At 35.6% G+C, this 27,690-nt stretch overlaps 2 protein-coding genes across 2 annotated transcripts in view; one reads left to right on the top strand and one right to left on the bottom strand.

Moving 5' to 3' along the window:
- SCAP (SREBP cleavage activating protein) overlaps positions 1-27,690 on the top strand; it is a 441,101-nt gene that overhangs the window by 218,809 nt on the left and 194,602 nt on the right. The window lies entirely within an intron of this gene.
- On the bottom strand, positions 36-27,690 carry LOC145668814 (uncharacterized). The gene is made up of 11 exons (XM_081736985.1): positions 27,455-27,690; positions 17,711-17,910; positions 14,652-14,742; positions 13,102-13,220; positions 11,830-11,966; positions 10,904-10,970; positions 7,730-7,895; positions 7,028-7,218; positions 5,209-5,374; positions 2,650-2,789; positions 36-371 (listed from the first exon to the last, which is right to left on the bottom strand). The coding sequence occupies exons 1-11, from the start codon at positions 27,531-27,533 to the stop codon at positions 36-38; spliced, it is 1,692 nt and encodes a 563-aa protein (XP_081593111.1). The 5' UTR covers positions 27,534-27,690.

Consider the following 27,690-nt stretch of genomic DNA (forward strand, 5'->3'; position numbering starts at 1 on the left):
ACTAAATGATTAACGGAAAACAACCTTTCCCGCCATTACACCTTTGATATTTCAGAGATAAGCGTGTTCACTGAAGGAAAATTCTTGTCGCAGTCATTTTCAATTTTGTACATATGTTTCTGCACAAATGTCCACACCTGTTCCGATTCCTTCGGATATTCTGCATCCAGTACTTGAAACGACTTGAATGTGCTATCGATTGCTTTCAGTGGAGTTTCAACTCTGTAGAGATTATCCTCAATACTCACGTAGAAGGCTTGAGGTTCATCTATTTTTGAAGCGACAACGACGGGCATGGGCTGCACACTACATCCAAAGCGCTGCATCTTTAGATGATGCCTTTCTAACTCTGTTTGAAGATCGGACGCTTCCTGTAAGTCATGTACACAGAATTATTATCACGTTACACACCTATTAACACGTTATCAAATTCCAAAAACTACAAATACACGTATAATTAAAATGAGCTTGTATTTTAAATACGAGGTGCACCAATAATATATATAGCAATCCAATTAAACTGGTACCAACTGTTTTCAGGCATTCTTCTATACTAGAAATGTAATGTAATGAGGTCATAATTGACGCGAGTCACTTCTACGCGATATGAAATGTCTTGAAAACTAATATAGGTTAATATGACAGTATTTCGAATGTATTATTATACCCCTTGAGTTGTACATTTTTAATACCGTTCATTGTGTTTGTATTATCCGATGCAATTAAGAAAAGTTCTGGAAAAATTAAGTAAAGTTCCTTAGAGGAATCTACCTTTTAGTATAAGGTTTGAGAATAATCACAAAGAAAACAATCTGAATTATTGCACTTATAAACTTGACAGTAGTTACGTGAATAGATAACTGCGACATCAATAAAATTGTCCTAAGCTTACACTTAATGGTTTACATTTACAGTAATAAATATTTCAATTAAATGTGGCAAACTTGGAATCACATCCAGACATAAAGTAAGCACGGATATTTTAAAGATAAAATAAATTTAGATCCTGTACGTCAATGACCGCAATTCTTGACGTTACAAATCTCCAGGAAGAAGAAAGAAAAACCTTTGCGGAAATTTGAAAAGCAAGGATGCTACAATATCAATGAATTAGTTTTTAAAATAATGATCGCGAAAAGGTTGGTGCCGTTCCCCTACGTGCTGTTTAGTATTTTTATAAGATTGATATTACACACATATCATTACCTCGAGTATAAACACTTCTTACTTATTTATGCCATAAAATGAAGAAAGGAGTGCTATCATAGTTCCAATATTTGAAGGGTTGAATGAAGAACATTTTTAAAGACACTGGGAAAAAGCTGTTTTGAGCCAAGTAAACATTTTATCCATGACCATAAACATATTTAACCTCTACTTATGTTTCAGAAAGTTTACATAGCATTCACCGAAAGTTTTACAGCATTTTTACGTTTACTATTGTTATTGGAATATAGGGTTTCATCACGGGAACTTCATAAGGCATAAACCTACAGTGGAACCGAAAATACGAATAACATCCTAAAATCCCCTCCCCCTTCCTCCCGGGAAATCGAACGCAGTCGCCCAACAAAGGAGATAAGTGTACTAGCAACGAAGGAGTAACTTTTAGGTCGGCTTTAAGTTCGACACGTTTGAGGGATGTCGTCCCTCGGAGAGCACACAATCCGAGAGAGGGGAAGCAAGAAAGGAATGGATGGGGAAGGAAGCGGTCTGGGACCTGTGTGTTAGGTACCATCCCGGCATTTTTAGCATCATTCACTGTGTTTATATTAAAAAAAAAAAACTCACTCAACCCAGGAAATAACACTCAGGATGATTGGCCTGAAAAAGCTGTTACACTTCTTTGATCGAGTGATCCCACCGGGAATCGAACCCAGAACCGCTCGCACCAAAGGCGAGGGCGTTAGCGACTAATAAATATTGTGTTTTCCTATTTTATGCATATTCCTTTCTATCTACACAACTTAGGTTCACGATATCTTCGTAAGATACAAATCGCGTCACATACACCGATACATGCTTTACTAATTGCATGAAGAAGAGTCATGTATATTGCAAAATATGGTTGATAGCTCACTCCACCAAGGGCGTGCTGTCCCGAGGGGGCCTTTTCTTAAACTTTTTTGTTTCCATGTACCACCAATATGATCCTCTTGATATGGTATGGTAATCATATCAATTGAGTGCACATCAAAGATGGAGCGGGTCAGTGGCTATGGATCACGTGGGGATAATTTTGAGTATACTTTAGTGGATCTTGGGTTACATTTACATGTTCCACTGTTACGTATGACTACCCTAACCCAACAATAACAACTGACTCATTGTAGTCCTCAATATAACACATTCCACTTTGATACACTCTCGACATATTCGGTCAGTAGGTCGAAGTAGATCAGTAGATCATGGTGACACGTGGTGAGTCAGAGTGGATCGTGGTTTGATGAAAATGGTGTTTGCTTACACAATATTTTTGTTTGAGCATAGCAGTTTTTCCAGAAAAGCTGATTGTTTTTGTTTGTTTGTTTGTTCGATAAGGTTTCGTGCAATGTTCTCCATTCTCCAATCACTAATTAAATGTTAATGACATATTTCGTGGTAATCAAGTGTAGATATTAATACATTATATTACATAATGGTACATACTCTGACATGAAAAAGGAATCCTTGCTGTGCCTCGTATTTGGAAGGTTTCCATAATCCACCTCCGTCTTTCCTTTTGATACACGTGGTCACAGATGGGAAATATCTTCCAAGAAGTATTAATATTACGACTGTTCTGGCATCTGGAAAAGAATGAAATATCAAGAACATTTGTAGGTAATTAATTTACGCTTATATAGCGAGGTCCGGAAGTGGGCGTACCTCTTAATTGGTGTTTTCTGACGGTTTTTGGTTTTACCTACATTTGTTTGGTAACACTGCTTGGCATTGTCTGGCAACATTGCTATCCATTTGTTTTCTGCTTGGTAACAGTTATCAGATCAGTTCCTGGCCGCTGGATTGGAAGAGGTTGTGCATCCAGCTCTTTGCCAGGCCTCCAAGAAGTCCCGATCTGACGATATCAGACAATGCTCCCTGGGCTTTCATGAAGCAACACGTAAGAAACACTCGATATCACACAACGCAGGAATTACGAGCAGCTGTGGAACACGCCTTCATCCTCGTTGACTCCGGAGTATCTCCGCAAAACATCTGCCAGAACTTTGTGCAGAATTCAGTTGTGTTATGACATGGATGGTGATCATACCTTTGTTTACGACTCTTACGACTTTAAGGTAGCTGTGTACAGACATTCTACCATAACTAACACTATACTGTTGAAACTAAAGGGGGGTACGCCCACTTTTGGACCACTTTATACTAATTTATTTGAATGTAAGTGCTAACTTTCTGACTGCATTCATTCTCATACCTGCCGAGGTTTGCTCTGTGATACGCAATGAATACTGTATATTACTTTAAGTCAATAATCAAAGAAAAAAGGAAATTACGTTTTGTAAGCAATGGACAGCAATCTGAAAAAAAAAAACACACAAAAAGTATCATCTTTTGTAACTACACCCAGATTCGGCAAAGGGATAATGCGATGTTTCTTATATGCAAATATTGGGTCCAAATAATGGGGAAAACTAATCTTAATACGATACTTATCTATCGCCTATAAGTACGTGTATAAAAGCTGTACATGAAGTATATTATTTCAAGAACCAAAGGTTAAAGTCAACGTATGTATTTCTCTTTGGGAAGTTGCAACAGATACGGATAAAAAGAGAGAAATTGAACAGCTTAATGAATCAAAATAGACAATTAACAACAAGTTAAAGACTATACGCTGCGGAAAAGTTCTTTCGTCACAAATTCTAAACATTAGTTTCATTCATTGCTACAAAAGGGATTTCATATCTGCTTATTAACCCTACTGAATCTATCTTCTTCATATACTGTTATTCAAGTAATTACTGATTTCAGGGATGTAAACTGGTCACTGAACTCAGTATTTCAGACTCTTTGGGAGATTAAACGAAAAATGTTCAATTACTACACAGCAGTTGAAATATTTCTCGTGATCTGAGCTCAATAATGAAACAAAAGAATAACAGAGCTTTTTTAAGTGCTCGATATGTTGTCGATTTACAATTATCATTTATTTTTCTTCTAGATTTTGATTTATTCTGCTCGGACTTACGACTAAAAGGAGACAAGGGAAAATTGCCGGAGCACCTGTAATTGATCTTTTCTTTGCTTACGGGAGTAGGCTGAACAGTGTTGCGTTTTAATAATTATAGTGAACAATACTTAATGAAATAATAAACAATGTGTACACCATTTCTCCACAGTCAAAACTTACTTCCATGCACTTCGATAAATTTTATTATAATTAGCAATTTTTAAAAAAGGGGGCAGGAAGGACTCGTAAACCTTATTCGCCTTCTGTGCAGATGGTATGGTAAAAATCAATACTGGATAATGAAAGTGTAAGTGTAAAGGCTAATATGGAACAGAGAAACAAAAGAGAACTTCTTCAGAAGGGAATTGGGAGGGGAGGGGATGAGAGTACAATGCTGTGACACTTAAAATGCGTCTTGATTTGTATACTTCAACAAACTTTTCTTATTAGATTACGCAATTTCTAGTTTCTTACTCCGATTATTCAAAGTATTCAAATGTTCTCGGAGGGAGTGACCGCCCCTCCCTTTAATCCGCCCGTGGTGTCATTCGTTTGGCTTTTCGCTACTAATTCAAAATGCTTTCCGAAACAAGTTGTCTTCTTGTGACAGCAGGGGGTGGAAGAAACAAACAAACCGTGAAAGGAAGAAAGAAGTGGTTTTGGGCTCTTCCAGTCCAGACCATTCTAACCACTGAGAAGTGAGAATCACAACGTGATTTTTCTGGTAAGAGCGTCCTTTTTAAAGCAGCTAACAAGCAAACAGATGGTCAGCCCTCTTCCCTCTGCAGCATACTTTTTATTCTCTGTTGCCAAACTTACTGAAGAATATATTGCAATTAATCTAACGCATGTAACGTAAATTGGAGACCGTGGTTGGATTTATATGGGTCTTGTCTATTTGTATTAAAAATTTCAAGTCATTACCTACAATACTTTGTTAGAAATTACCATATTAAAATTTACATGTTTTCAAATGGGAAGTTAGAAACATAAGCGAAGAGGTAGAAGATCCCCTTAATAAGAAAAATAATTACCTTCCCTGATGTTCTCCTGCAGCAAAAGTTCTACTAATGTGGCTCCGTCATTTGTTGTTTGTTTGGTCGTGGTAAGTATATGCTGAATCTTCTTTAAGTCTGCATTCCACGTTGAAAAAAATGTTATATCTTTCCCAGGATATAACTGGCCAAAATCAATGTCGATCTGAAAAGTAAAAGAAATTGTTGTCACATATACCTAACGCTGTTTGATGATATAATGTTCTATGCTTTCTTCTCTTTATACAAAAGTTTGGTAGTATAGTTTTCTTTGAAGTTCATTAAATAATCTTTGTTTCAACAGAGCGTTTTTAATCAAGTTATGAACATCAATGGCATTCACCCCACTATAGTATCCATTTTCAGAAAATACTATGTCTGATTGAAAAAGAAATCCCAAAGTAGGCATGTAAAAAACAATTACTTAGAGTGGAACTGATAAAATACACGCAAATATAAAACAAACTTCCAAGCGCTTTCGCATTTATGGAGTCGTCATACAGGGACGCAAAGACGAAAGTGGAATAAGAAATAGAGAAAGACACAAGGACCGCACCTATACCAACAGTGATTTCTCCACAAGGTTCTCTACTTTCTCGTATGAGTACTTGACAGCAGTCACGTGATCACATGACCACCATAGCACCTAGCAGAAATATGGCAAAATGAAATGAAATCTTTGAGTTTTACGTCTCACGGTTACGCCGGTTAGGCTAAAGGAGACGGTGATGATGAGAGATGAATGAAATGGTGGAATGAAGAAAGTGGGAGAACCCGAGAAAACCCACGAGCACGGTGTTTCTACACCACAAAGTCCACACGGCGGGAGCAGGGTTTGAACCCGGGACCCCAAGCACCGGAGGTGAACGCTCTACCACTGAGCCACCGCGCCCCCCCCCCAGAAATATGGCGTAACTCGTCTTACTCTGTATCTTTCTTCTTCCACTTTCGTCTTTCTCTTCCTGCCTAACAAAGCCATAAAAGGTGAAAGCTCTTACAAGCTTTTTTTTCTTTCTTAAATCTTTGCGCGCATGTACTGCACGTGTATTTTATCTAATTTCTGGTAACTGTTTTATACATTGGTTGGTTTTTAATTACACAAAAACGCGTCTTTAACGTAAGCTTACATAATTCTGAACCTTCTGCCGCTGATGCTGGTATATTTGTAAATTAAAATAAACTATTAAATGTTTTCATAGGAACATTATCAACAAGAGTGAGGATGTGGGGCTGATCGGGGAGCGGGCTGGGTAGCGTAGAGGTTAACTTATTGGCATTGTACGTCGAAGACAAAAGATCTATTTTCGGCCCACTCGCACTTTTTCACTCTGATTTTTCATTATTTCTGAATCTATACAGGTTTTGGTGTACTGAAAATCCGGTTGATTTTCTCAGAATTACTAAACGTTCTACCTGCTACAAGATGCACCATCTCGTCCATCAGCTTACTCACAGGAAAAAATTAGAACCGAAAAACTCCGAAACATAGTGCAAGACAGGGTACAACTTCATACACCGAAAAACATTTATAAACTCTCTCGCCTCATGCTAGGTGCTTTTTTTGCAAAGAAAAACTGCCGTGTTCGCAATTTATATATAGCATCAACATAAGACCCTTATGTTCATGATTTTTTTTTTAACTCATTAAATTTTGTTACTCGTTTTTTTTTTTTTTTTTCATTTTCCTTTAAGTACAGTTCGTTCTGTGATACGGAATTACACTTCTATAAAATAATATAAAGGTATTTTCTTTCTTCGGTTACATTCATAAAATAATAATAGAAAGATGTAAACTTCTTAGCAATATCACTACACTTACAAGTGTGTATCCAAGAGGCTGTTTTAAAGCAGGAAATTCCTTGAAGTAGGAGCTGATATCCTTCTTTGACTGAATGTAATTTGCTCTCCGATTTAATGTCGTTTGTTTCCACAGATCACACACTTTCTCCCATGGCTCTATATTATTTCTCAACCACGTGAGAGCTTCCTCGGCAAATTCATCAGTGGACTCTGAAAATAAAGGACACCATCTACATAATTCAGTGTGTAAGAAACGTACATACTCAGTATACGTAAATACATATGTATTAATTTCTAGGACAGAAGTACAAGAAATAATATTTCAATAAACATGTGAAACAGACAGTATTATACTTCTGAACACAATTGTCCTATGAGGTGTTCGGAACATGTATTTACAAAACGTCCCGTTAATATATGAAAGCAGTGATAGAGTTTTACACACAGATGAACAGCAGATATACTGATTGCACAAATTCACGGAAATTTGTTGATTTATAATGAAGGTAGTGCCCTTGAACTGTGAATCTGTTGATTGACCATAATACGTGAATATGTGTAACCATGTAAAAAATCGGCACGCATCTCTTTTAGGAAGTTTTGTACCCTTGTCTGAATATAAGATAGCATAAAACACTATGCATCGTGATTTACTGATAAAATTATAATACAGAATTTATGAACATGAAAGCAAATAAATGAAAAAGAACTATGAACGTACCATCTAAATCGACTTCGGTAGAAGTTGTAGCTGCACACCGGTTTCTCAAAGGCAAAACACCACTTTGCCGCAAATACCTTCTTGTGTTGCAATATCTGTCCCAAAGTTTCCCTCTTGCCAAAACCTTCTTCCCTTGAGCAACTTTATAGGGGACGTAGTAAGTATGCTATTTGAAAAACAAATCACTGTTATAATATACAGTCCTGATATCCTATTGCACAACACAAAATTACAATTAAACTATATTATTTCCACAGAGAAACAAAATACATGGAAACCTGTTTAAAACGAAACTTATATAAACCGGAAATTTGCCGAAGATGAATAGTTTTTAGTCCCGGCAACTCTGTCTGATTTGCCATATGGTAAAGATTTTTCTCTTAACTGATTGCCAGCTCGAAACGTAGGGGCACTGTAGTCTGTCTGTCTCTGCGTTGGCGTTACTACTGAACTTCTGTTTTCAATAGTTAAGATCTTTCGGCCGTGAACAAGAATGGAGATAATGTTTCTGTTATTTAAGTTACCTGTTTCCTGTTTTTGTTGATACACACATAAGCACTTTTCTACTGTCAAAACTTTCTTTATAAATTAAAGACTTACTGCTTGCTACTCCGTCATTACACATGCATTTTCAAGAATTCGGTCATTTTTGAAAAAAAAAATGGTAGAAATTTAGACCAGTTGTTGAAAATTTCCATTGTTTCTGCTGCAGAAAATGTGGTTTCGGTGTGGCGTGTTTGTGTGCCCAGTGTTGTGTACAAATACGGCAAAAACAAATGTTATTGTTACTTTGGAGGACACAATACGATTATTGAAGAGAGAAAAAGAGACAATGTTTGTAAAATATAAAGTTCATTTCAAATGTTGCAAACGCAAATTTCCAACACTGAAACCCAGAAAATGAAAACAATCCTTAAAAGGCGGTGAAAATGTAAAGAGGAATGTGAGAGGAAATACATAATAAAATAATACATACTTGTAGTTTCTACTTTAAGCGTCTGTCTTATTCAAATAAGTTCACTTTGTAAATTGAGTTTATGTTGTAAATACATTTTTGTGTTAATTAATCTTTCACCTCAACCATTTTAACCTAGGTATAGTACTACGAGATTATTTTTACCAGCAGTTATTGTTACAGAACTTAACTTTTCGAATTTGCACACAACGGAAAATTATTTTGTTCCTTGACGTTCCGTCTTATACAAGTTTCACTGTATATATATGCTGTAAATTAGACATATTGGAATTTCTTTTTTTTTTTTTTTCTGGATTCCTTTAGTACTTCAATAAAATGAGCATTGAAAAATGTATTCTGATAAGTTATGGAAAACGTTCACTTGTAAGTTAAATTGTAAATTTCTCCTTGTTCTGAAGACAATGATAAAATAAATATTAATACAATTAAGTCTAATTTTCAATGGGTGTTCAGAAACTATACCGGCGAAATCGGAAGATGATAGTTAATATAATTCTAAGCAAAAAAGCTTCTACACATATCCGATTCTCAGCGGCCTGACACCTACAGGTTGGTAACAATTCTGTACATTTTTCCAAAACAAAAATGTATTACTCATCCTGTATTTTTTCTAAAGGTCATCTATGATGCATTTGAATGGTGACAGAATGGCCTTTCCAAGGGTATATGGCACGTGACGATAGTTGCGTTGGAAGGAGCCTCATGAAGCTAATTTTCAGAACAAAATATCTTTCTTCCAAGAGCTTCAAGAAACACGGTTGCCAACACTGTCGCCAAATAGGAACGACAAAAAATTACGCATCAACTTCAATTTTTATGCTGAATAATGTCGCAAATTTATATATATATATATATATATATATATATATATATATATATATATAGGATGGTGCATTTAAAATTTGCCACCCCTATATCTTCGAAACGACTGCGAATATGAGAAAACGCTAAAACACGTCCATCATTATTTTAAGGGGCTTGAATTTTCAGCTATAAAAGATCCCCCTAAACACCCCATATAGCGGTATCTAGAGTCAACTTGAAAATTTTAAATAGCAAAGGGGGTCGAGTGATATATCGTTGGAAAGGTCTCGACAAGAGAAATATTTTACCTAGAGTTTCAAGTCCCTATGTTGACTCCATCTAAAATGGCTCGGGTTCACATTCTTTCCAACGATATATCACTCGACCCTCTTTGCTATTTAAAAATTTGAAGCTGACCCCATGTACCCCCATATGGGGGTACCTGGAGTGGACCGTTTATAGCTCAAGATTCAAGCTCCTTAAAATAGTGATGGACATGTTTTTGTGTTTTCTCATATTTACAGTCGTTTCGAAGATACACTGGGTGCCAACGGACTTTATGGACACAAAATGGGAACCCCCGCCATTTAGGATAGGGTCAACATTGGGACTTGAAACTTTTGGCAAAATATTTCTCTTGTCTAGACCTTTCCAACGATGTATCACTCGACCCCCTTTGCCATTTAAAATTTTCAAGTTGACCCACGTACCTCAATAGGGGGGTACCTGGGGTGGACTTTTTATAGCTCAAAATTCAAGCCCCTTAAAATAATGATAGACGTGTTTTTGCCTTTTCTCATATTCGCAGTCGTTTCAAAGATATAGAGGGTGGCAAATTTTAAATGCACCACCCTGTATATATATATATATATATATATATATATATATATATATATATATATATATATATATATATATATATATATATACTACAGTATCAGAAAGAAAAATAAAATTGTCCTTATACAATCGAACTACTTTTATTAAAATGAAGAAAGTTTTTTTCTTCCTCCACAACTTCCCTTCCAACTCCACTATCGTCATATATACATCAGTGGAAAGGTACTTCCATTGCCGTTCAAATACGCCATGCGTCATCTCTTTAAAGTACATACAGGATGAGTAATAAAATTTTGTCCTGAACAAATTTGTATAAAATATTTACCAACCTGTAACTATCAGACCGTTGAAAATTGAACATATTCTTATGGGATCATTTTTGCTTAGAAGTACATCAGCTATTATCTCCAAAAGTTGTCAGTATGGTTTCCGAACAATCTTCAAAGAATCATAAAATACTCCAAGACTTTTAAATTTTTTCCAGTGAACGCAAAGAAAAACGAAAAATTAGCAATATACAAGAATTCCCTCACCTAACTGAATTTAACACAAACCTTGTTTTCAGACGGAAACAATCGTACAATCGCCTCACTTATTGAAATGAATGACTGTCTACTGATCCTGTAAGACAGAAAATGAAATTTCACAAACCAATTCCTATAGAAGCTTGAATAAATATTAAGAGACGACGCTCCATTGGGGAGGAAAAAAAAAACACTTGTTTATAAATTTTAAACTGACACACAATCATAGTATTCGTCTTGCGAATAAAATCAGAAAAACACACTGCTGAACAAGACTGTACTTTTAATATAAAAATATATTTACACGTGACGTTTCGATCTTCTAGCCAAGATCCTCATCAGAGTGTACGTCTGATGAGGATCTTGGCTAGAAGATCGAAACGTCACGTGTAAATATGTTTTTATATTAAAAGTACAGTCTTGTTCAGCAGTGTGTTTTTCTGTTTCTTATAAATTTTGTAACACTGGCACTAAAGAAAGAAGTGAATGTTTAGTTTCATTAAGTCAGGCAAATAAATGAACTATAATATTTAATACAACTCAACGTGTTCCAAGTTACTGCAAACAGTTATTAATCAATCCAAAGGGTGCTATGCAGTCATCAGAACACTTTCAAATTCCAACTGATCCATATTGTTGTGTACCACAATGAGCAACTAACGAATTAATGTGTTTGAACTTTTGCTTTGATAATTTCAATGCATTTTGAGACCAAATTAATCCTAAAAACACAACTACAAACATACTTGTAATATAGATCATAAGTGAAAAATACTGTCACGGTGATAAACGCAATCAATACCGTCGAATATGTGCCATGTGAAAACGAGATTCTACTCGGAATTCTTAGTGAAGACGATAAATGTATAGGACAGCAATTACTTAATATTTAAGACTATTGCATTTACATTATCTTTAACATACGATACCACAAAATTTAACGAAACGATCTGTACCTTTTATCTGCGCCAATATATCGAACGATGACATCTGTTAATAAACTGCGAGCTCTGCTATTAAGATGTCCCAAATTCTTGTGCGTAGATAATACTTCTTTTCCTTGCAGTGAACTATTCAGAATCTTCTGCAAGTCCTAGAACAAGGTACTTGTGATCATAGAATTTGAAATAAAACAAAACTTAAACAACAAAAGCAAAACTATAAAATAATTTGATATCACTTATGTTAAGATCACATAAACGTGAATACGTATAACCAGACGTATTTTATTTCAAAAATTTACAAAAAGAAACTCTTGTTTTCTACGAAAAACAAAAACGAGCATGAGCATGTATGTGTAAAAGTACACATATGTCCCAAATTTCGTCGAAATGGGTGCAGTATTTTTTTTTTATTTTTTATTTATTTTTTTTTTTTTTGATATCTGGTGATTACCTGAAAAAGAATTTCATTTTCAACGCATCACAACTTTGACAATTTTTCACATGGAAATTTTATTTTGATGTCACTTGCAATCTTTTCTACCAGAAAACAAATGTTTTAAATTTCATTCATATCTGTTTCGTAGTTGTCGTAAACGAACAACGCCGAAATGCCATTTTTTGTATTCTAGAAGCGTAAGCACTAGTCGATCTACTTTTTAAAGCCTTGCTTGCAAAGCGACCGTCCTGCCTGATAACGTAGAGTTGGTTTTTAGTTTAGCGTCCCTTTCAGCAGCGAGGCTATATGAGACGTGGACCTACTGATTAACGTGGAATCCGAACCACATGAGCTCCCGCTGGAAATCGAACCCGGGTCCCCCACGCCATGCCTGATAACGTACACGTAGAAGAGTTTAATAACAGTCCAAGAGCCGATTTGAATGAATGTGGTATCAAATGAGTACATTAAATAAGGTTATAAAGAATATGAGTTATGTTTACATTGAGTTCGTCCTACCAAACACATGCTCACTCTTGCGGTCATAAAAGATGTGTGACTAACTGATTATTACGATCTGGAAAATTAAACTTTAAATCTAGTAACGGTTACACAAGCTATACCAACATACTTATATATACGTAAATCTTCTATGGAAATACGAAGAATAGGTAGTCTCTTTGAGGATAAACGGACACTTACAATCAGTTTTATTTGTCCATTTCATCTGTGAAGAACAATTCAAGTGAAAATATATCTTTGGATGTGAATTTTCATCAATTTCATGGGCTCTTTACGTGAAATACAAGGTAATTTTACACCAGGAACAATGTGTTGTGAAAACTTACGAATTCCTCTTTTGCTGCACTTTCCTTCACTTGGGGGTCTTCCATCAACGGGCTATTTTTGCAGATATCTACATCTGTGGATGTATCTCTTGATCCTGCCGAACCACATACTACATCAACTGGAATACACAATAAATAAATAAATAAAATAATGCTGTAAGAATTCTATATTAACCTATCCTTATTCTCTCTGTCAAATAAATTAATTGAAGTACCTTCATTACACGTAAAAGCAATCATCCTAAGCAAACAGAAATGCATGCTGGCGTTAGGACTTCACACTTTGACATATTTTCTTTTACAAATCAAAACCAGGAGTGGACCGTATATACCCATGTAACGGCTGCGCTTAAGTAATACTTGCACCCACGCTTTAAAAGTGAATTGAAATAAAAGTGGCCTGCTCGGACTGCCATTCTGATGGAGGTTTTCCTTAGTCGTACCACGATAATGGAAGCAAGAACTGAAATATTTCCAGGTCACTACACCTCTGTCCCAGTCAGAGGGCCATAAATAAAATTCAAGGGAACTCACATAATGTCTACATCCGAAAAACGATAATTTTCTCTACTGGAATATATAATTAAAAGTTTAAAATCATAAAATATGAATACGCAACTTACCACTGTCCTAATTGCTAATATATATTATAGTAGTGTAATATTTCAAGAGCTTTTCGACTGGCATGTTCACGCGAATCTTCGGTATATTAATAACATGTTATAAAATGCGAGAGATGTTCAACTCAAGGTAAGAAATAAGAAGTAAGGAAGAAATTAACAATATTTATATATTCATTTGAAGACACAATTGAACTCACTTGTGAATGCTCATCGCATCACTGTGTCTTACACCATTTTTTTAACAATTTGAAGAAAAGTATCTCAGCAACCTGATGCTCTGATCATGGAATCTGTTTAAAGAAAGAAAAATAGTATATATTGTTTCTTTTCTTCCTTTTTTCTTAAAAAAAATTCAGTTAAAAGTCACTTGCATTTTATAATAAGTTTCTCATATGCGGGAGGACGGTAGGAAAGTTCTCGAAATAAGGGCTATTTCAATTTATACGAGCGACTGGGACACTTACCCTTTAATTATCTTACCTATTTATTAACAACATTCCAAATACAGCCGAAAGGCATTTCACATTGAAACAAATAACAACAAAGGAAGGAAAGGAGCTTCGAAGTCGGCGAGGCGGGTCATATATTCAAGGTACCATCCAGACATATGCCTAATGAAACTAAGAAAAACCCTGGAAAACAATTGTTACGATGGCCTGCCTCAGGATTCCAACCAGGGACCTCTGCATACGCTAACCACTCACACACGCTCGCTCGGTTAACTACGAACTGCAATAGCACACAAAATGCTTATCTTTAACTATTACCATTTTTCCATGCTCATTTTTCATTTTCATGCAATAAAACAGATAAATATTAATCCGAAAATAAATGTTTAAACATGTTTTCTAGCGGTGTTAGTTGGATGTGTCTAATTAAAAATACTTTTCTACGTAAGTCATTGAGATTGAATTACAATCTACTCACAAGGTTCCTCGTAACAATACAATGTGCTTCCATTTGCATTGCTTATCCTATCTCCACCACCAACACTAGGGAAAAAGGAAATAGTTGTCACCTGGAATAAAAGTTTATTATTAGCTTCATTAAATACAATGATTAAAAAACATAAATGCATATAATTACATAGCGCAACTGCGTACGCGCGTAATTTCCCTTAAAGTGTTAACAACTGTTGATTGCCGTTACTTTTATTTTTTATCTTATGACAACGCACAGATTCAACAACTTCAAGATGCCTTTTCTTGAACGTGTGCTGATCATAACCAGTTTCATGTCAATTTTATTAATGCATTTTAGTTCAGTTTGTGGCATTTCATGTTAAGTGAACCAATGGTTCCCACTCCACCATCTATAATTTGTTTAAACTTTTGCTCCAATGTTACCTGACACAAAAATGAACATTAGTCTTTTGTAGTCCGGCTATCTCAAAATAACCCTTGTAACAGCAACAATAAGTACTTTTTTTTTAAGTGCTTGTCATTGTTCACTGAAAGGTCTAACAAACTTCAAAACTTGCTACCTGAGAGAGAGAGTTAGTCATCAATTCCCATGGATGCGCAGAATTTGTACATAAAATTCACAAAGTTTGCTTAAAACAAAGTGTGTGTGTGTGTGCAAGTGTAATGAGTGACAACGGTGTGTGAAGTCAATTTAGTAGACTGATACTTGAAATAAATAAAAATGGTAGATGTACTATAGAATAAAGAAAACCTCAAATCTGAAGCAGAGATTATTTTAGGGGCATGCGTTCTTATAAAAAGGAAAAGTACAAGATGTGAAAAATGAATGCTCTTCGTATCTCAAAATGGTTATGTTGCCAAACTTGCACCAAATTGGAACCATAACCAATGGAAAGAATACGTTTTCATATAATTAGAAACACATTTTTACGTAGATAACTTTCTTGGTTTCTGGATGGTGGAAAAATAGCTATTAGGTCATTTCACACTGAATTCACTACCGACAGAATTTGCATACCATGTCGATGCAAGTAGTAATATTTGTAACAAAGTCGTAGGAAAGAAGAGAAGAGATGGGGATAAAGAATGGATGGAGAGAATGATGAAAAGGGGATAGAGGAATACAATACATTTTAGTAACATCATGCTAAACTTACATTGAAGCCCTCCTCGCCTGTTAGTGAATAGAGTGCGTGAATAATTCACGCAGTCCCGGGTTCAATTATCAGTGGAAGAGCAACGAACACATTACAGTGTTTCTGATTTCACTTTAAAATGTAGTTTCACGTCTAATATAGCGTCAATGCTAAAATGGGACATTTAACTACAATTAACTAAGTAACTTACACTAAGGCCAAATCTATGTCTTTCAACTTAGTAAAAAGGAACATTTGACTATTTTGATTGCTGTTACATTAAGTACCCAAAATCACGATCTGCAATACAACATCGAGCATGAAAATTGATATGATCACCGCACCTTGAAAAAACTGGCTGTATTAACTTGTTCAATCTTTGCGTTATTGTAAAAATGAAAGTAAACTAACTAGAAACTTGATAGGTATTCCATATTTTCCAATATTATCTAACCAAATAAAAATTATTCTCAGAAGGTATTTCATCGACGCTTCCGATATTCTTTCAGAAAACATAATATATTTCTCAGAGGATTGACCCTCTGAAACAATCTGGTATCTATCAAGTCGAATGCAGTTAAGGACAGAGATATACCTTGGTGAAACAGAGATATATTTATTAAGACTAGAAGAACCTGTTAGAGAATCAAATCAAACCGTCATTTCGGGACTTTCGCTACATTTAGGGCTCTCAATATGATATTCGTACTCGTAAGTTCTTGTATCTCTTTCATTTACCAAACTTACAATTAAGTTTACATTTACATTTTTCGGCTATCTTTAAATACATGTAAAACTGCTGCACTGTGCGCTATAATTTAAGTATTAAATTGCAAACATTATTACATGGATAATTATTATATTTTTAAACATTGTCTCTTTTACGGATTTTTTTCCTGGAATCATCTGAAATGGATTACAATTTAACGTTTCGTTCAGAACATTAATTTACTGCCGTTGAAGAAAGTATGTGCATCCGATTTCTTGGTTTAAGTTCAGCGTCTCGTTCAGTAGCGAGGCTATATGAGACGTGTACCTACAGCTTAATGTCGGATCGGAACATGAGCTTCCGCCGGGAATCAAACCCGGGTCTATCGCGCCAAAGGCGCGTCACTAACCACACAAGCACTGAAGACCTCGTATGTGCACTCGAGTTTGAAAAAACTAGGAGGGTAACAAAGAAAAGATTTAAATCATTAGTTTCCTTGTTTTGTTCTGAGTTAGTAATAGTATGACTGGGTTTGGAAAAAGCTTGCTAATATTTTTTACGAGTGAATTAAACGTACAAAATTGTTTTCATTTTTTTCTTTCTTTTGCGAAGCATCAACTTTTACACTTACACATTGACACGGACTAATCCTTACAAAATGCAAGTACCATAAGTAACTGAACGCAAAAGACAAATTTTAAAACATTAAAGTGTAATAATTAAAATTACATCTTTCTGACAGTTTCGGTATATTTCTGACACCATCTTCAGAGAGGGAATAGAATGGGAAAATAGTGGTAGGCTTTTCTCATTCTATTCCTCTATTTGAGGATGGTGTCAGAAGTACATTGAAACTGTTACCAAGATATTTTAATTTGGGTTAATTTGAGTTTAACGTCCCGTTCAGCAGCGAGGCTATATGAGAAGTGGACCTACTGATTAACGAGGAATCCGAACCTCATGAGCTCCCGCCGGGAATCGAACCCCGGTCTCCCACGCCAAAGGCGCGTATATTTTAATTTGGGCACTGTAAGGTGTTTATATTTACAAGTAAAACAGTTTGCTGAAAAAAATAGTGAGTATTATACCCAACACTTTCTCTACCGATTAAAATCGTAATACGGTTGAAAATACACCTATGAATACGGTATTACAGGTACAATGATAACAAAGTACGATTATATTTGAGAAAAATAATAAGATATCAGTTATTTCTACCTCGCTATCACTAAAGGTACTGCCTTCTGAGCTGTGTGACAGGAAAGACACAGGGGATGAAGAAGTAGGAGATTTCATCTTCTGTTCCTTGTACAATTTATATTTTGATATAAATTTCATTCGTGGTCCAACTTTAGGAATTAATTCCTTTATTGCATCCACAGTTAAATTTTCGAATGCCTCATCATCGATTTCTTCCTCTGAAATAATAACAAATGTTTGTTCAATGAAATACACAGATTGCACAAAGCTCCTATTTAACGAACAATATAAAGATTATGTCGGAATCTAAGGTACACGATGCTGGGTGAACATAAATTTTGAGCTCCTTTCGGGAATCGAATCCGTCACTCCTCACACCACAAGCGCTAGGCAAAACAAACTGGATGTGAAGAAGCTCTAAGGAAATAAAGAAATATGAATAAAACTTCCCTGAAATAAGAAAAAATTGAATCCTGCAACTCTTCATTCTTTCAATTTAATTTTATAAAACGACATGATAAAATTAGGCAGATTATACAAATATGTTCAACTTTTTGTCACGTCTTAGCTATTTTCTTCAATGTCATTCAAACCGGTTAGCATCTTAAAATATAGGTCCTGAGCGACATCTTTCCCATATTCCTATCTTTCAGTTGTGGGTCAGCTTCTTTAAGCCAAATGGCTCTTTAAAAAAAAAAACTATTCGGAAATACAGCTTAGTGATTGCATGTACAAAAAGTATTTATCCTACTTGGAAGTTGGGATACAAATAACTGAAGGTCTGTCCTGAAGAGGCAAAGTAGAACTAAGGAGGTACTGTTCTGTGCCTTTTCTCTTGATATTATTTCTTCATTTGTTTGGTCTTTCGGAAAAATCTTACTTTTGATGACTTCAATATGTGAATGGAATGAAGGATCTGTCAATGCTAATGAGGAAAGCATAATTACTATTGCAAAAATATCTTTAATTGAGTAAACAGGAATGAAGTATAAACATCTAGCTTCATGTACCGCAGTTATGCCCTGTATGTTGATGGAGAAGAATCAACAAAGAAACAGCTGCTAAATTAAGAAAACCAAAGACAGGTCTTTTGTAATGGAACACCAAATCTTGGGAGTTACAGTTATTGTGATCTCAGAAATAAGCTGAGAAGAGGTAGAACATGCTTTAAAGAAAATGAAGACAGGGAAAGCAACTACAAGCTAAAACATGGGTGCTTAGGACCAGAAGTTGTCCTACCGCATACTATGGGATCTAATGAAAACAGTTTACAGACAAGAGAAAAATGCCAAGTCAGTGGAGAGAGAGAGAGAGAGAGAGAGAGAGAGAGAGAGAGAGAGAGAGTAGTACTGTATCTATATACAAAGAGAAGGAAGATGTACAAAATTGTGAAAATTACCGAGGAATCAAGCTGATGCCACATACAATAAACCAGGGTTTGCCCAAGTGGGCCCAGCCCGAAAAAACCCGGTGGGTTTTTTCGGGTTGGACCCACCTGAAAAAACCCACCTGGGTTTTTGAGCTTTTTGTTAATATATTATTGATACAACCAAGGTGATCACATTTTATCAGATTTTGGACTTTCCATGGGCGAATTGAATGCTTTCCCGTTAAGGTATACAACATTCAACATAAGACCTTTATAAAGTTCTGAATGCACTGAATGAATAAAAAAAAGCCTTATCTTAGCTTGAGATAGTTAAGTAACAAATTAATGTATGGATTATGCGTATAGCCTGTTTGAAGGGAAAAAAATGCAATTTTATATTTTAGAAAATACTTTCCGTGAATAGTGTGCTAGTGAAACGTTGTCCCTCATACGTTTGACGCGTTTAAAGCCATAGATGCCGGTACTACCAGTAAACATCTAGTGCATTAGTAAAACTATTAGTATTATTTATGCCTTACCTTTGATGGTAACACAAGTATTCTTCAATAAAATTTAGTTTTCCAACAACAACAGTTTAGTACAGTTATTTGTAGGTACTTTTCAAATAAGCATTCTGTAGAATCAACACCAACAAAAGCGTAAAAATTCGTCAAATTTAAGAAACTCGATGCTCAGAGTTCCGAACTACGTACCGCTTACTATTTCAAGTGCTGAATTCGAACTTTCGTACTAGTGGAAGTTTCGATGTATAGTAAAGGGAGCTGCATTTTCGACGGAGGAGGAAAAAAAACACGTCCCGAAAGAAGTTCTCGGGAAATTCCCCCAATTGAACGCGCAAAGCATCGGAACTGAATACTTCAACAATAAAACTATTTATTTTATGCTGGAAGATATTTAATTTCATTTAAGACAATCTGAACACATCCTAACTATATATAAAACTACATGAGCTGACATAAATTATTGAGCACGTCCTGTAGGGCTACAATGATTAAACTTGTCATGATGGTAGCTTTCCGGGACTAACCGACAGAAAAATTGCCAAAAGTGAATATTTTTAATTTTTAGGGGGGTCTAAAGCGGGTATGAAAAATTTCCCCATGTTATTTAAATGGGCCTTTTTTAGACATATAATCTCATGTTTTAGGTACACCCTACTTAGAATTGGAATAAAAACTTGAAATTCGGTATGCTTATACGTTTTCTTAGCAGTACCTAAGTAAATCAGTAATCATGTAAAAATCCAACTTTAGAGTGGTTTTATAGGGAACTGAAAAATCTTTTCCATGTTATTTATATGGAACACCTTTTACATCCTCAAATTATTGAGCATTTCCTGTAGGGCTACAATGGTTAAATTTGACATCATTGTAGCTGTTCGGGACAAACCCACAGGAAAATTGCCAAAAGTGAATATTTTTTAATTTTGAGGGGGTCTAAAGATTGTATGACGAATTTCCCCATGTTATTTAAATGGGCCTTTTTTTTAAACTTATAATCTCATGTTTTAGTACTTAGAATTGGAATAAAATCTTAAAATTCGGTATGCTTGTACATTTTCGTAAGCGTTACCTAAGTGAAACATCAGAAATAAAAATTTCCAACCGTAGAGTGGTTTTATGGGGAACTGGAAAATCTTTCCCATGTTATTTATATGGGACGTCTTCTATACCCCAAAATGTTTAGGCCCTTCTGGCATGATTAGAATGATGAAATTTGGCATGATTATAGCATTCCAGGACTAACGGACAGGAAAATAGCCAAAAGTGAATATTTTTAATATTTTTAAGGGTCTAAAAGATGATGAAGAAATTCCCTTGTTATTTAAATGGGCGTTTTCTTGGGATACAAAATTTTATCTTTAAAATAGTTGAAATAGGAAAAGTGTGGGTTCAAGAGATGCGAGGCTGTAGGCCGAGCAAAGACAGTGTGTGGGAGGCGATGCCCCCGGGTGGGCAGATTCAGGAAATATGAAAAGCAAGTTCACGACGAAAAGGGCGATAGATAAGAAATGCGAGGCCGTAGGCCGAGCAAACTCGGGGGTCTGGGGGTAGAGCCCCCAGCTAGCCAAAAGCTAGTTTATTTTATAAAATATGAATTATATCTTTCTTAATGGTCTTAAATTAATTTTCTGGAAAGATCCCTCTTACAACAAGTGCTCGGGAAATTCACGTAATTGAACTCACAAGCTATCGAAAGTGAACTTCAACAATAAAAACCATTTATTTTACGCTGTTAAATTAATATATTTGGTGTTCACATTTGGCAAACGTCACTGAGGCTTCTGGGAAGATTCAATCTGCATTTGTTCGTTCGTCTGCTTGTACCACACATACTACAGAGAATCACTTCCTGTCTTTTAAGTGTAAATTTTCAGAGTACAAGCACGAGACACACTAAATTTCCTGTATAGATTTTGGCGGCATGCCAACGTAAAATTTCAAAATGGTGACAATTTTTTTTTTTCAAAATAGCGGGTATGCACGCTACAAAGCGCAATTTTCGATCTTTTAAGTCGAAATTTTTAGAGTAGAAGCACGAGATGCTCTAAATTAGCTGTATATATTTTGGCGATGATCCAACGTAAAATTTCAAAATGGCGGCCATTTTTTTAAAGCAGTAGTGAATAGAAAATTGTTGCAAGTTGTGACAATGATAATCTTGAAATATAAATCATATTTTAACACTTTTACCCCAAAGACATCGAAATATTTTGATAAAACCCAAAAAAACCCAATAAAACCCGAAAATACCCGGAAAAAACCCATATGGGCCCAGGTGGGTTGGGCTTTTTCAGAAAAACCCGGGTTTTTTCAAACCCTGCAATAAACACTTGGACGATGAAGATTTAGAAAGAAAAACAACAGTTGAATCCATGCTACAGATGAGTACAACTGATACAATCAGTGGCGTCATTAGCTCTTAAATATTAGGGGGGGAGACACATGATATATCTCACATGTGCAAGTTATTTTCTAATTACATATTATGATTTTGTTTAATTTTATCGAAATAAATTAATGATATACCGTAACTCATGCAGTGCAAATAATAATAAAAAAAATAAATAAATAAAATACTGGCCAGCTGGTAACTTTATACACGACACAGAAAATTACGGGGGGGCATGTCCCCATCACGCTAACGACGCCCGTAGATGCAATCTTATTAAAGCAAACAATGGAAAAGCGTCAGGGAAAGCAATAAGGATGCAGTATTTACTGAATGGGCAAAGACGTAAGCCAGAGTACCAAGTCAGGAAGTTTGGAGGTATATGAAAGGAAAATGGAACTCCAGTAAAGTACAGGAAGATTGTTCAAGATCCGTATACAAGAGCTAGTGTCCCGGTAAGAAGCAGTGTAGAAATAATACATCTTACTGCGTTTAGAGTTGGACTGCACTATGGTTCGGAAGTGAAATCTCTATCTGGTAGCCCAAAACGCAACAGCCCAATACGAGCATAACCTAACCGTAACTACCCTACGCCAGAGGTCACAAAACTATCTGGATATGTAAGTCCCTCAATAATGAATAGGCACGAAACGAATATAATTAAAACGTAACTAACTCAAGGAAGCAGTCACAAAACTAGCTGTGTGTATTTTTGATTATTATCTATCAGAGTTGGTTGGTGTAAACCAAGATGGTTTAAATTTTTTTAAAATCCAATTGGTTTAAGCCAAAAATATAAAATAAATGGTTCACAGCCAGAGTGAACACAAATTATTAGTATCTTTATTCACTTCTAAGCAATTTAAATTAGGACGCTGTACTTCGGATGCAGTGAACTACTTGAATTAAAGTAACCTTCTGTAATCTGTATAATGTTTTGAAATTGTCCATTTATATCAATTATGAAATGAAATATTTAGTTTAACGTGCCACTTTTATACACCGAAGCTAAGAGAGACGGTGATGATGAGTAATGACTGAAATGGTGGAATGGAGAAAGTAGGAGGAAATGGGAGAACCCCGAAAAACCTACGCACACGGTGTTGTCCGACAGACGGCCCACTGGCGCGAGCTGGGATCGAACGAGGGACCCCACGCACCAGAGGTGAACGCTCTACCACTGAGCCACCGTGTCCCCTTATTTCAATTATAAGTCTGTAAAGTGATTTCACTTATGCAGTTGTCCTAAGGTGACGGAAAATATGCACAAGTATGCAAATCGGTTAAACATATTTCTATCACGTGTCCTAAGGTATAGTCTATAAACTCATCGCCTTCCTAATCAAGGGATCCCGAGTTCAAGTCCAGGTGAAGAACAATTTCTCTTGGATGTAAACCGAGTAGTGATTCAGGTCCAACCTTAAACTGTATTTCCCGTCCTTCATAAACTCACTGTTGAATAAGTATATATGGACCAGACATTTTCATTAATATGTAATCTCAACAAATAAAGTTTAAAGTGGAATAACGATGACCCCTACTATTTTTTTTTTAAAAAAAAGGAATAAAGTAATTTCAGGGTACTGGTGCTATTGAGCTCGATTTCAACTCCTTTAGAAAAAACAAAAATGAAATCTCTAAGTTTTACGTCCCACGGTTATGCCGGTTAGGCTAAAGGAGACGGTGATGATGAGAGATGAGTGAAATGGTGGAATGAAGAGTAGGAGGAAACGGGAGAACCCCGAGAAAACCCACGAGCACGGTGTTTGTCCACCACAAAGTCCACACGGCGCGAGCTGGGATCGAACCAGGGACCCCAAGCACCGGAGGTGAACGCTTTAGAAAAAAACGGTAACCCGGTCAAACTCGAAGGCAAATGTCAACTAGCTCTGTTTTCCTCGCAATCGATGACTTCCAATTCCAACATGTGCAGCAGCTGTGCGTGTTACTGAAGACTAGCCTTCGGCTAGCTGGAGGTCTCGCACCTTATAAACCCACAAGTATGCCAAAAGTCTAAGCATTTTGAGATGTAGAAGATATGATATTAAATAACTGTGAGTTTTCAGTTTTCTAAAATAAATAATATATAAATAAATAAAAATAAAAAAATTTAAAAAATCCCTCTATAACTAGATATTATGTTTGGTCAATAACTTGCATATCGCTATCAAAAGTTTGCAAGCATACCGAATTTCAAACTTTTGTTCCAATTTCAATTACCTAAAACATGAGATTTTATGTCCAAAACAAACATACATTTAAATAGCACCGGAAATCTTTCTTTTTATTTTAGAATTACCCTAAAAACTAAAAATATTTACTTTTGATATTTTTTGTGAGTTACTTCCAGAATGCTACAAACATGCCAAACTGCATCACTCTAACCTTCGGGCTACATCATTTAACTTAATAATTTTGGGCTGTAGAAGGTATCTCCATATAAATAACAAAGGAAGATTTTTCACTTTCCCAAACAACCTCACTGAACTAGGAAATGTATAGTTTTGGTGATTTACTTAGTAAATTTTATGAAAACCCTACATGAATACCGAATGTAAAGTTTTTACTCAAATACAATTTCCTAAGACTTTTTTTTTTAAAGTACACCGAAATAAGATGGGATTTTTACTCATTCTTCCTTTTCACCTACTAAAAAGAAAAAAAAATTCTGTATATTTTTCTCTGAAGGCTATATGTATGCCAAGTTTCAACTTTCCACGTCAACTGCCAGTTCCATTATTTTGTCAGTTAATGGCACGATGAAAAGTTTGAAACTTCCGGCTTTTATCCTAACTTAACGTACGCTCTAATGCAACGTGTGAACCAGATAATTGCTAAGGAGAAGTTCTAGAACACAGGTTCCCCATATAAATTAGCAAGGTTGGTTCCTTTCTGTACCAAAATTTAAATTTTATTTCACAGAATATTGCTAGCGAGCGTCAGCAAGTGAAAGCGGGTTAGAAGACCGCAGGATACGTTGTTTTCTGTTTTTATTACAGCTAAATGGGAAGTGGGACATGTGTTCTAGAACCTTGTAATTTCTATGACGTTTATATTTTCTTCTCGCTTATTACAAAGCTAAGGCATTACTGCCGCATCGCCGGACCAGTATTAGAATCGAAAAAAAGTACCAAAATGTACTGTATACGGATATATTTCGTTGGACTACATTAACTTACATTAGATTACCTCACATTAGGATAAGGGCATAAAAAACTACAGTGCAAAAACACAAACCAACTTGTGCTAGGTGGCCACTAAGTGCACGAATGCTATCTAACCGAGCCAAGGTAGGGCGGAGCTAGCGGACCAGCGCGGTAGTGTGCCCGAAGGGAGTCAGCGACGATGTGTACACGCGTAAGCGAGGGTACTGAAAACATCGGGTTTCCGCAATCATATACATTTCAATAGCACTTGCCATACTCCTCTTCGCGCCACTACATCATAACAACTATATCTCTCCGCGAAATGGTCCATCCGCCTCCACATACAGTGTCGCTTACAACATCAAAAATAACCAATTTCTTCATTTTTACTATTCCCCTTACATGACTTTCACTCATTCTTGCTCATAAACAAACAAACAAACAAACAAACAAACAAAAAATTAACTGACCCGGCAAATTTTCTAAAACTGTTCCGGTGATACACCAGTTAACCCCAAAGCTAAATAAGCTCCATTTCGTGGGAACAATCACATACAAAATTATTATGAATACTTGACTAATTTCAGTAAACTGTGAGATCAACTAAGCTTATATATTAGTTTCATTAGATCATGGTCCCTTGTACGAAGGTACTGAATGTTTAAACTTAGGTCAAGCTTCAGTACTGCTGAATGGGCTGACTGGTAAATAATTTGTGAACTACTGGTACATCATTTGAGGAATTAGTTGACCTCTGACCGAGTCTGATCGGGTTAGATCACTTCTTGAGGTCAAAACCGAGCACTCAATCCAATCAGCGCCCCACCTTTACTTAGTTTTAAATAGGGACTTTGTTTACTCCACTTTAATTTAACCTAAATATATTAAAAAAAATGAACTGGTTCAAACAAAATATCGGATTTAAAAAGAAAATGGTTTCTGCAAAACCTGTTATTTATGTGCTTTGAAGTTTGACATCACCATCATGAATTAAATTAAAAGTGCAAAGGTGGTGTCACTTAGTGTAACACAAAGAGAAAGGCCTTCTGTAATAATTTGAAAGCGACAGAAGCACACTTAAAAAGCATTAAATCGTAACCTATCGTGTTTTCTTTTTGCTACACATACCTAAACTAGCCTATATAACCATACTTTCGCTCGCTGTCGCTTGTTCAGCATTAATTAGTAAAAATTAAGGGTGAATTATTATTAAAATTCTTGATCCCATCTGTACTGTTTGTAGAAAGTAATAAGGGCACAAAGTATAACAATTAAGGGGTTAAATTCCAAAGTTGGACGTCCGTTTTCAGCAAAATTTTGAAACTTGCACGGAAGATACGTATAATTTGATCGTTTGTGTGCTTGATAATATATAAAGATAATACAACAACACTCTCTCTATTTGTTATATATAATTGGTTATAAACATGGGACTACTAAGCGAGCGAAGAGAACTACCTCGCGCAAGGTAACCGAATAGTTGCATTGTGGGAAAGTAACGAGCATTCATAATATCAATATTGCGGGTAATATACCGAATCGCTGTACGGGATGTGAACTGACAGTGTTGAATTTCGTGAAGCTCCCGTCGAAGGGTACTTCTATTATAGATCCTAACGTAACCTAACCTAACCTACACTTTCTCCCAACTCGCGAAATTGAAAAATTATACATTTTAATAGCTTTTACGCAATTTTGGTAGAAAAGTATCGGACGTCCAACTTCGGAATAAATGCCCAATTAAGTAAAACTCAACGTAGAAATATCAACATAGGACCACTATGATCCTCAAGCATCGAATCGTTCTGCAAAAGCTTAAGCCTCTTCCAAATAGTACGAACTCTCATATTAATAATAACCTTTCTCTCAACTTTTCACACAAACATCTTACAAGAAGTTAAATCATTATTATACCTTATATAATTTCATCTGTACATTTTCGGGCTTAAGTTTAGATTTGCCCCTCCAGTTTCCAACCTACGAAAATGCAGTTAAAACATTAAAAATTGTTAGGTTAGGTTAGATTAGGTTACCTGGTAAGACTTTAATTAGACTAGAACAGTGACTGAAACAGGTTCTAATATCGTAATTCCGAGTAAAAACGGGCTAGAAACTTTAAACTTACCCTCAATTGCGTGAACACATCGTGTCTCTATTTTGAAGTATTTTGATTTGGTGATAATAAAAATAATATTTTGGAAGCGTCATAAATGCTTAATAATACACTATTTCGTACAAGGGACTTTCGTTGCTTGTGCGCAATACAATTCAAATAAACATTTACAAATACATATCTTCAATTTACATATTGAAACTTACTGACTATCCACTTACCTTGAAATTTCATTATTAGGGTTTCTAAACCCCACTCTTTTAAGATATTTTCGTAATTCATATTAACTATAGAATCCATTATGGCGGCTACATGACAACTCGTAAAAGGCGGGATTTCGCATAGTTGCCATAACAAGAGTTTTATATTGTAATAGCCATTCTAACCATAATGCTATCGCTATTTTAGCAATACTAAATAATCTGGTTATATAAACAATATGCATGATATTATTAAC

The sequence above is a fragment of the Thermobia domestica genome, chromosome 13 (assembly GCF_964235325.1).
Source record: "Thermobia domestica chromosome 13, izTheDome1.hap1.1, whole genome shotgun sequence".
Taxonomy (NCBI): Eukaryota; Metazoa; Arthropoda; class Insecta; order Zygentoma; family Lepismatidae; genus Thermobia; species Thermobia domestica.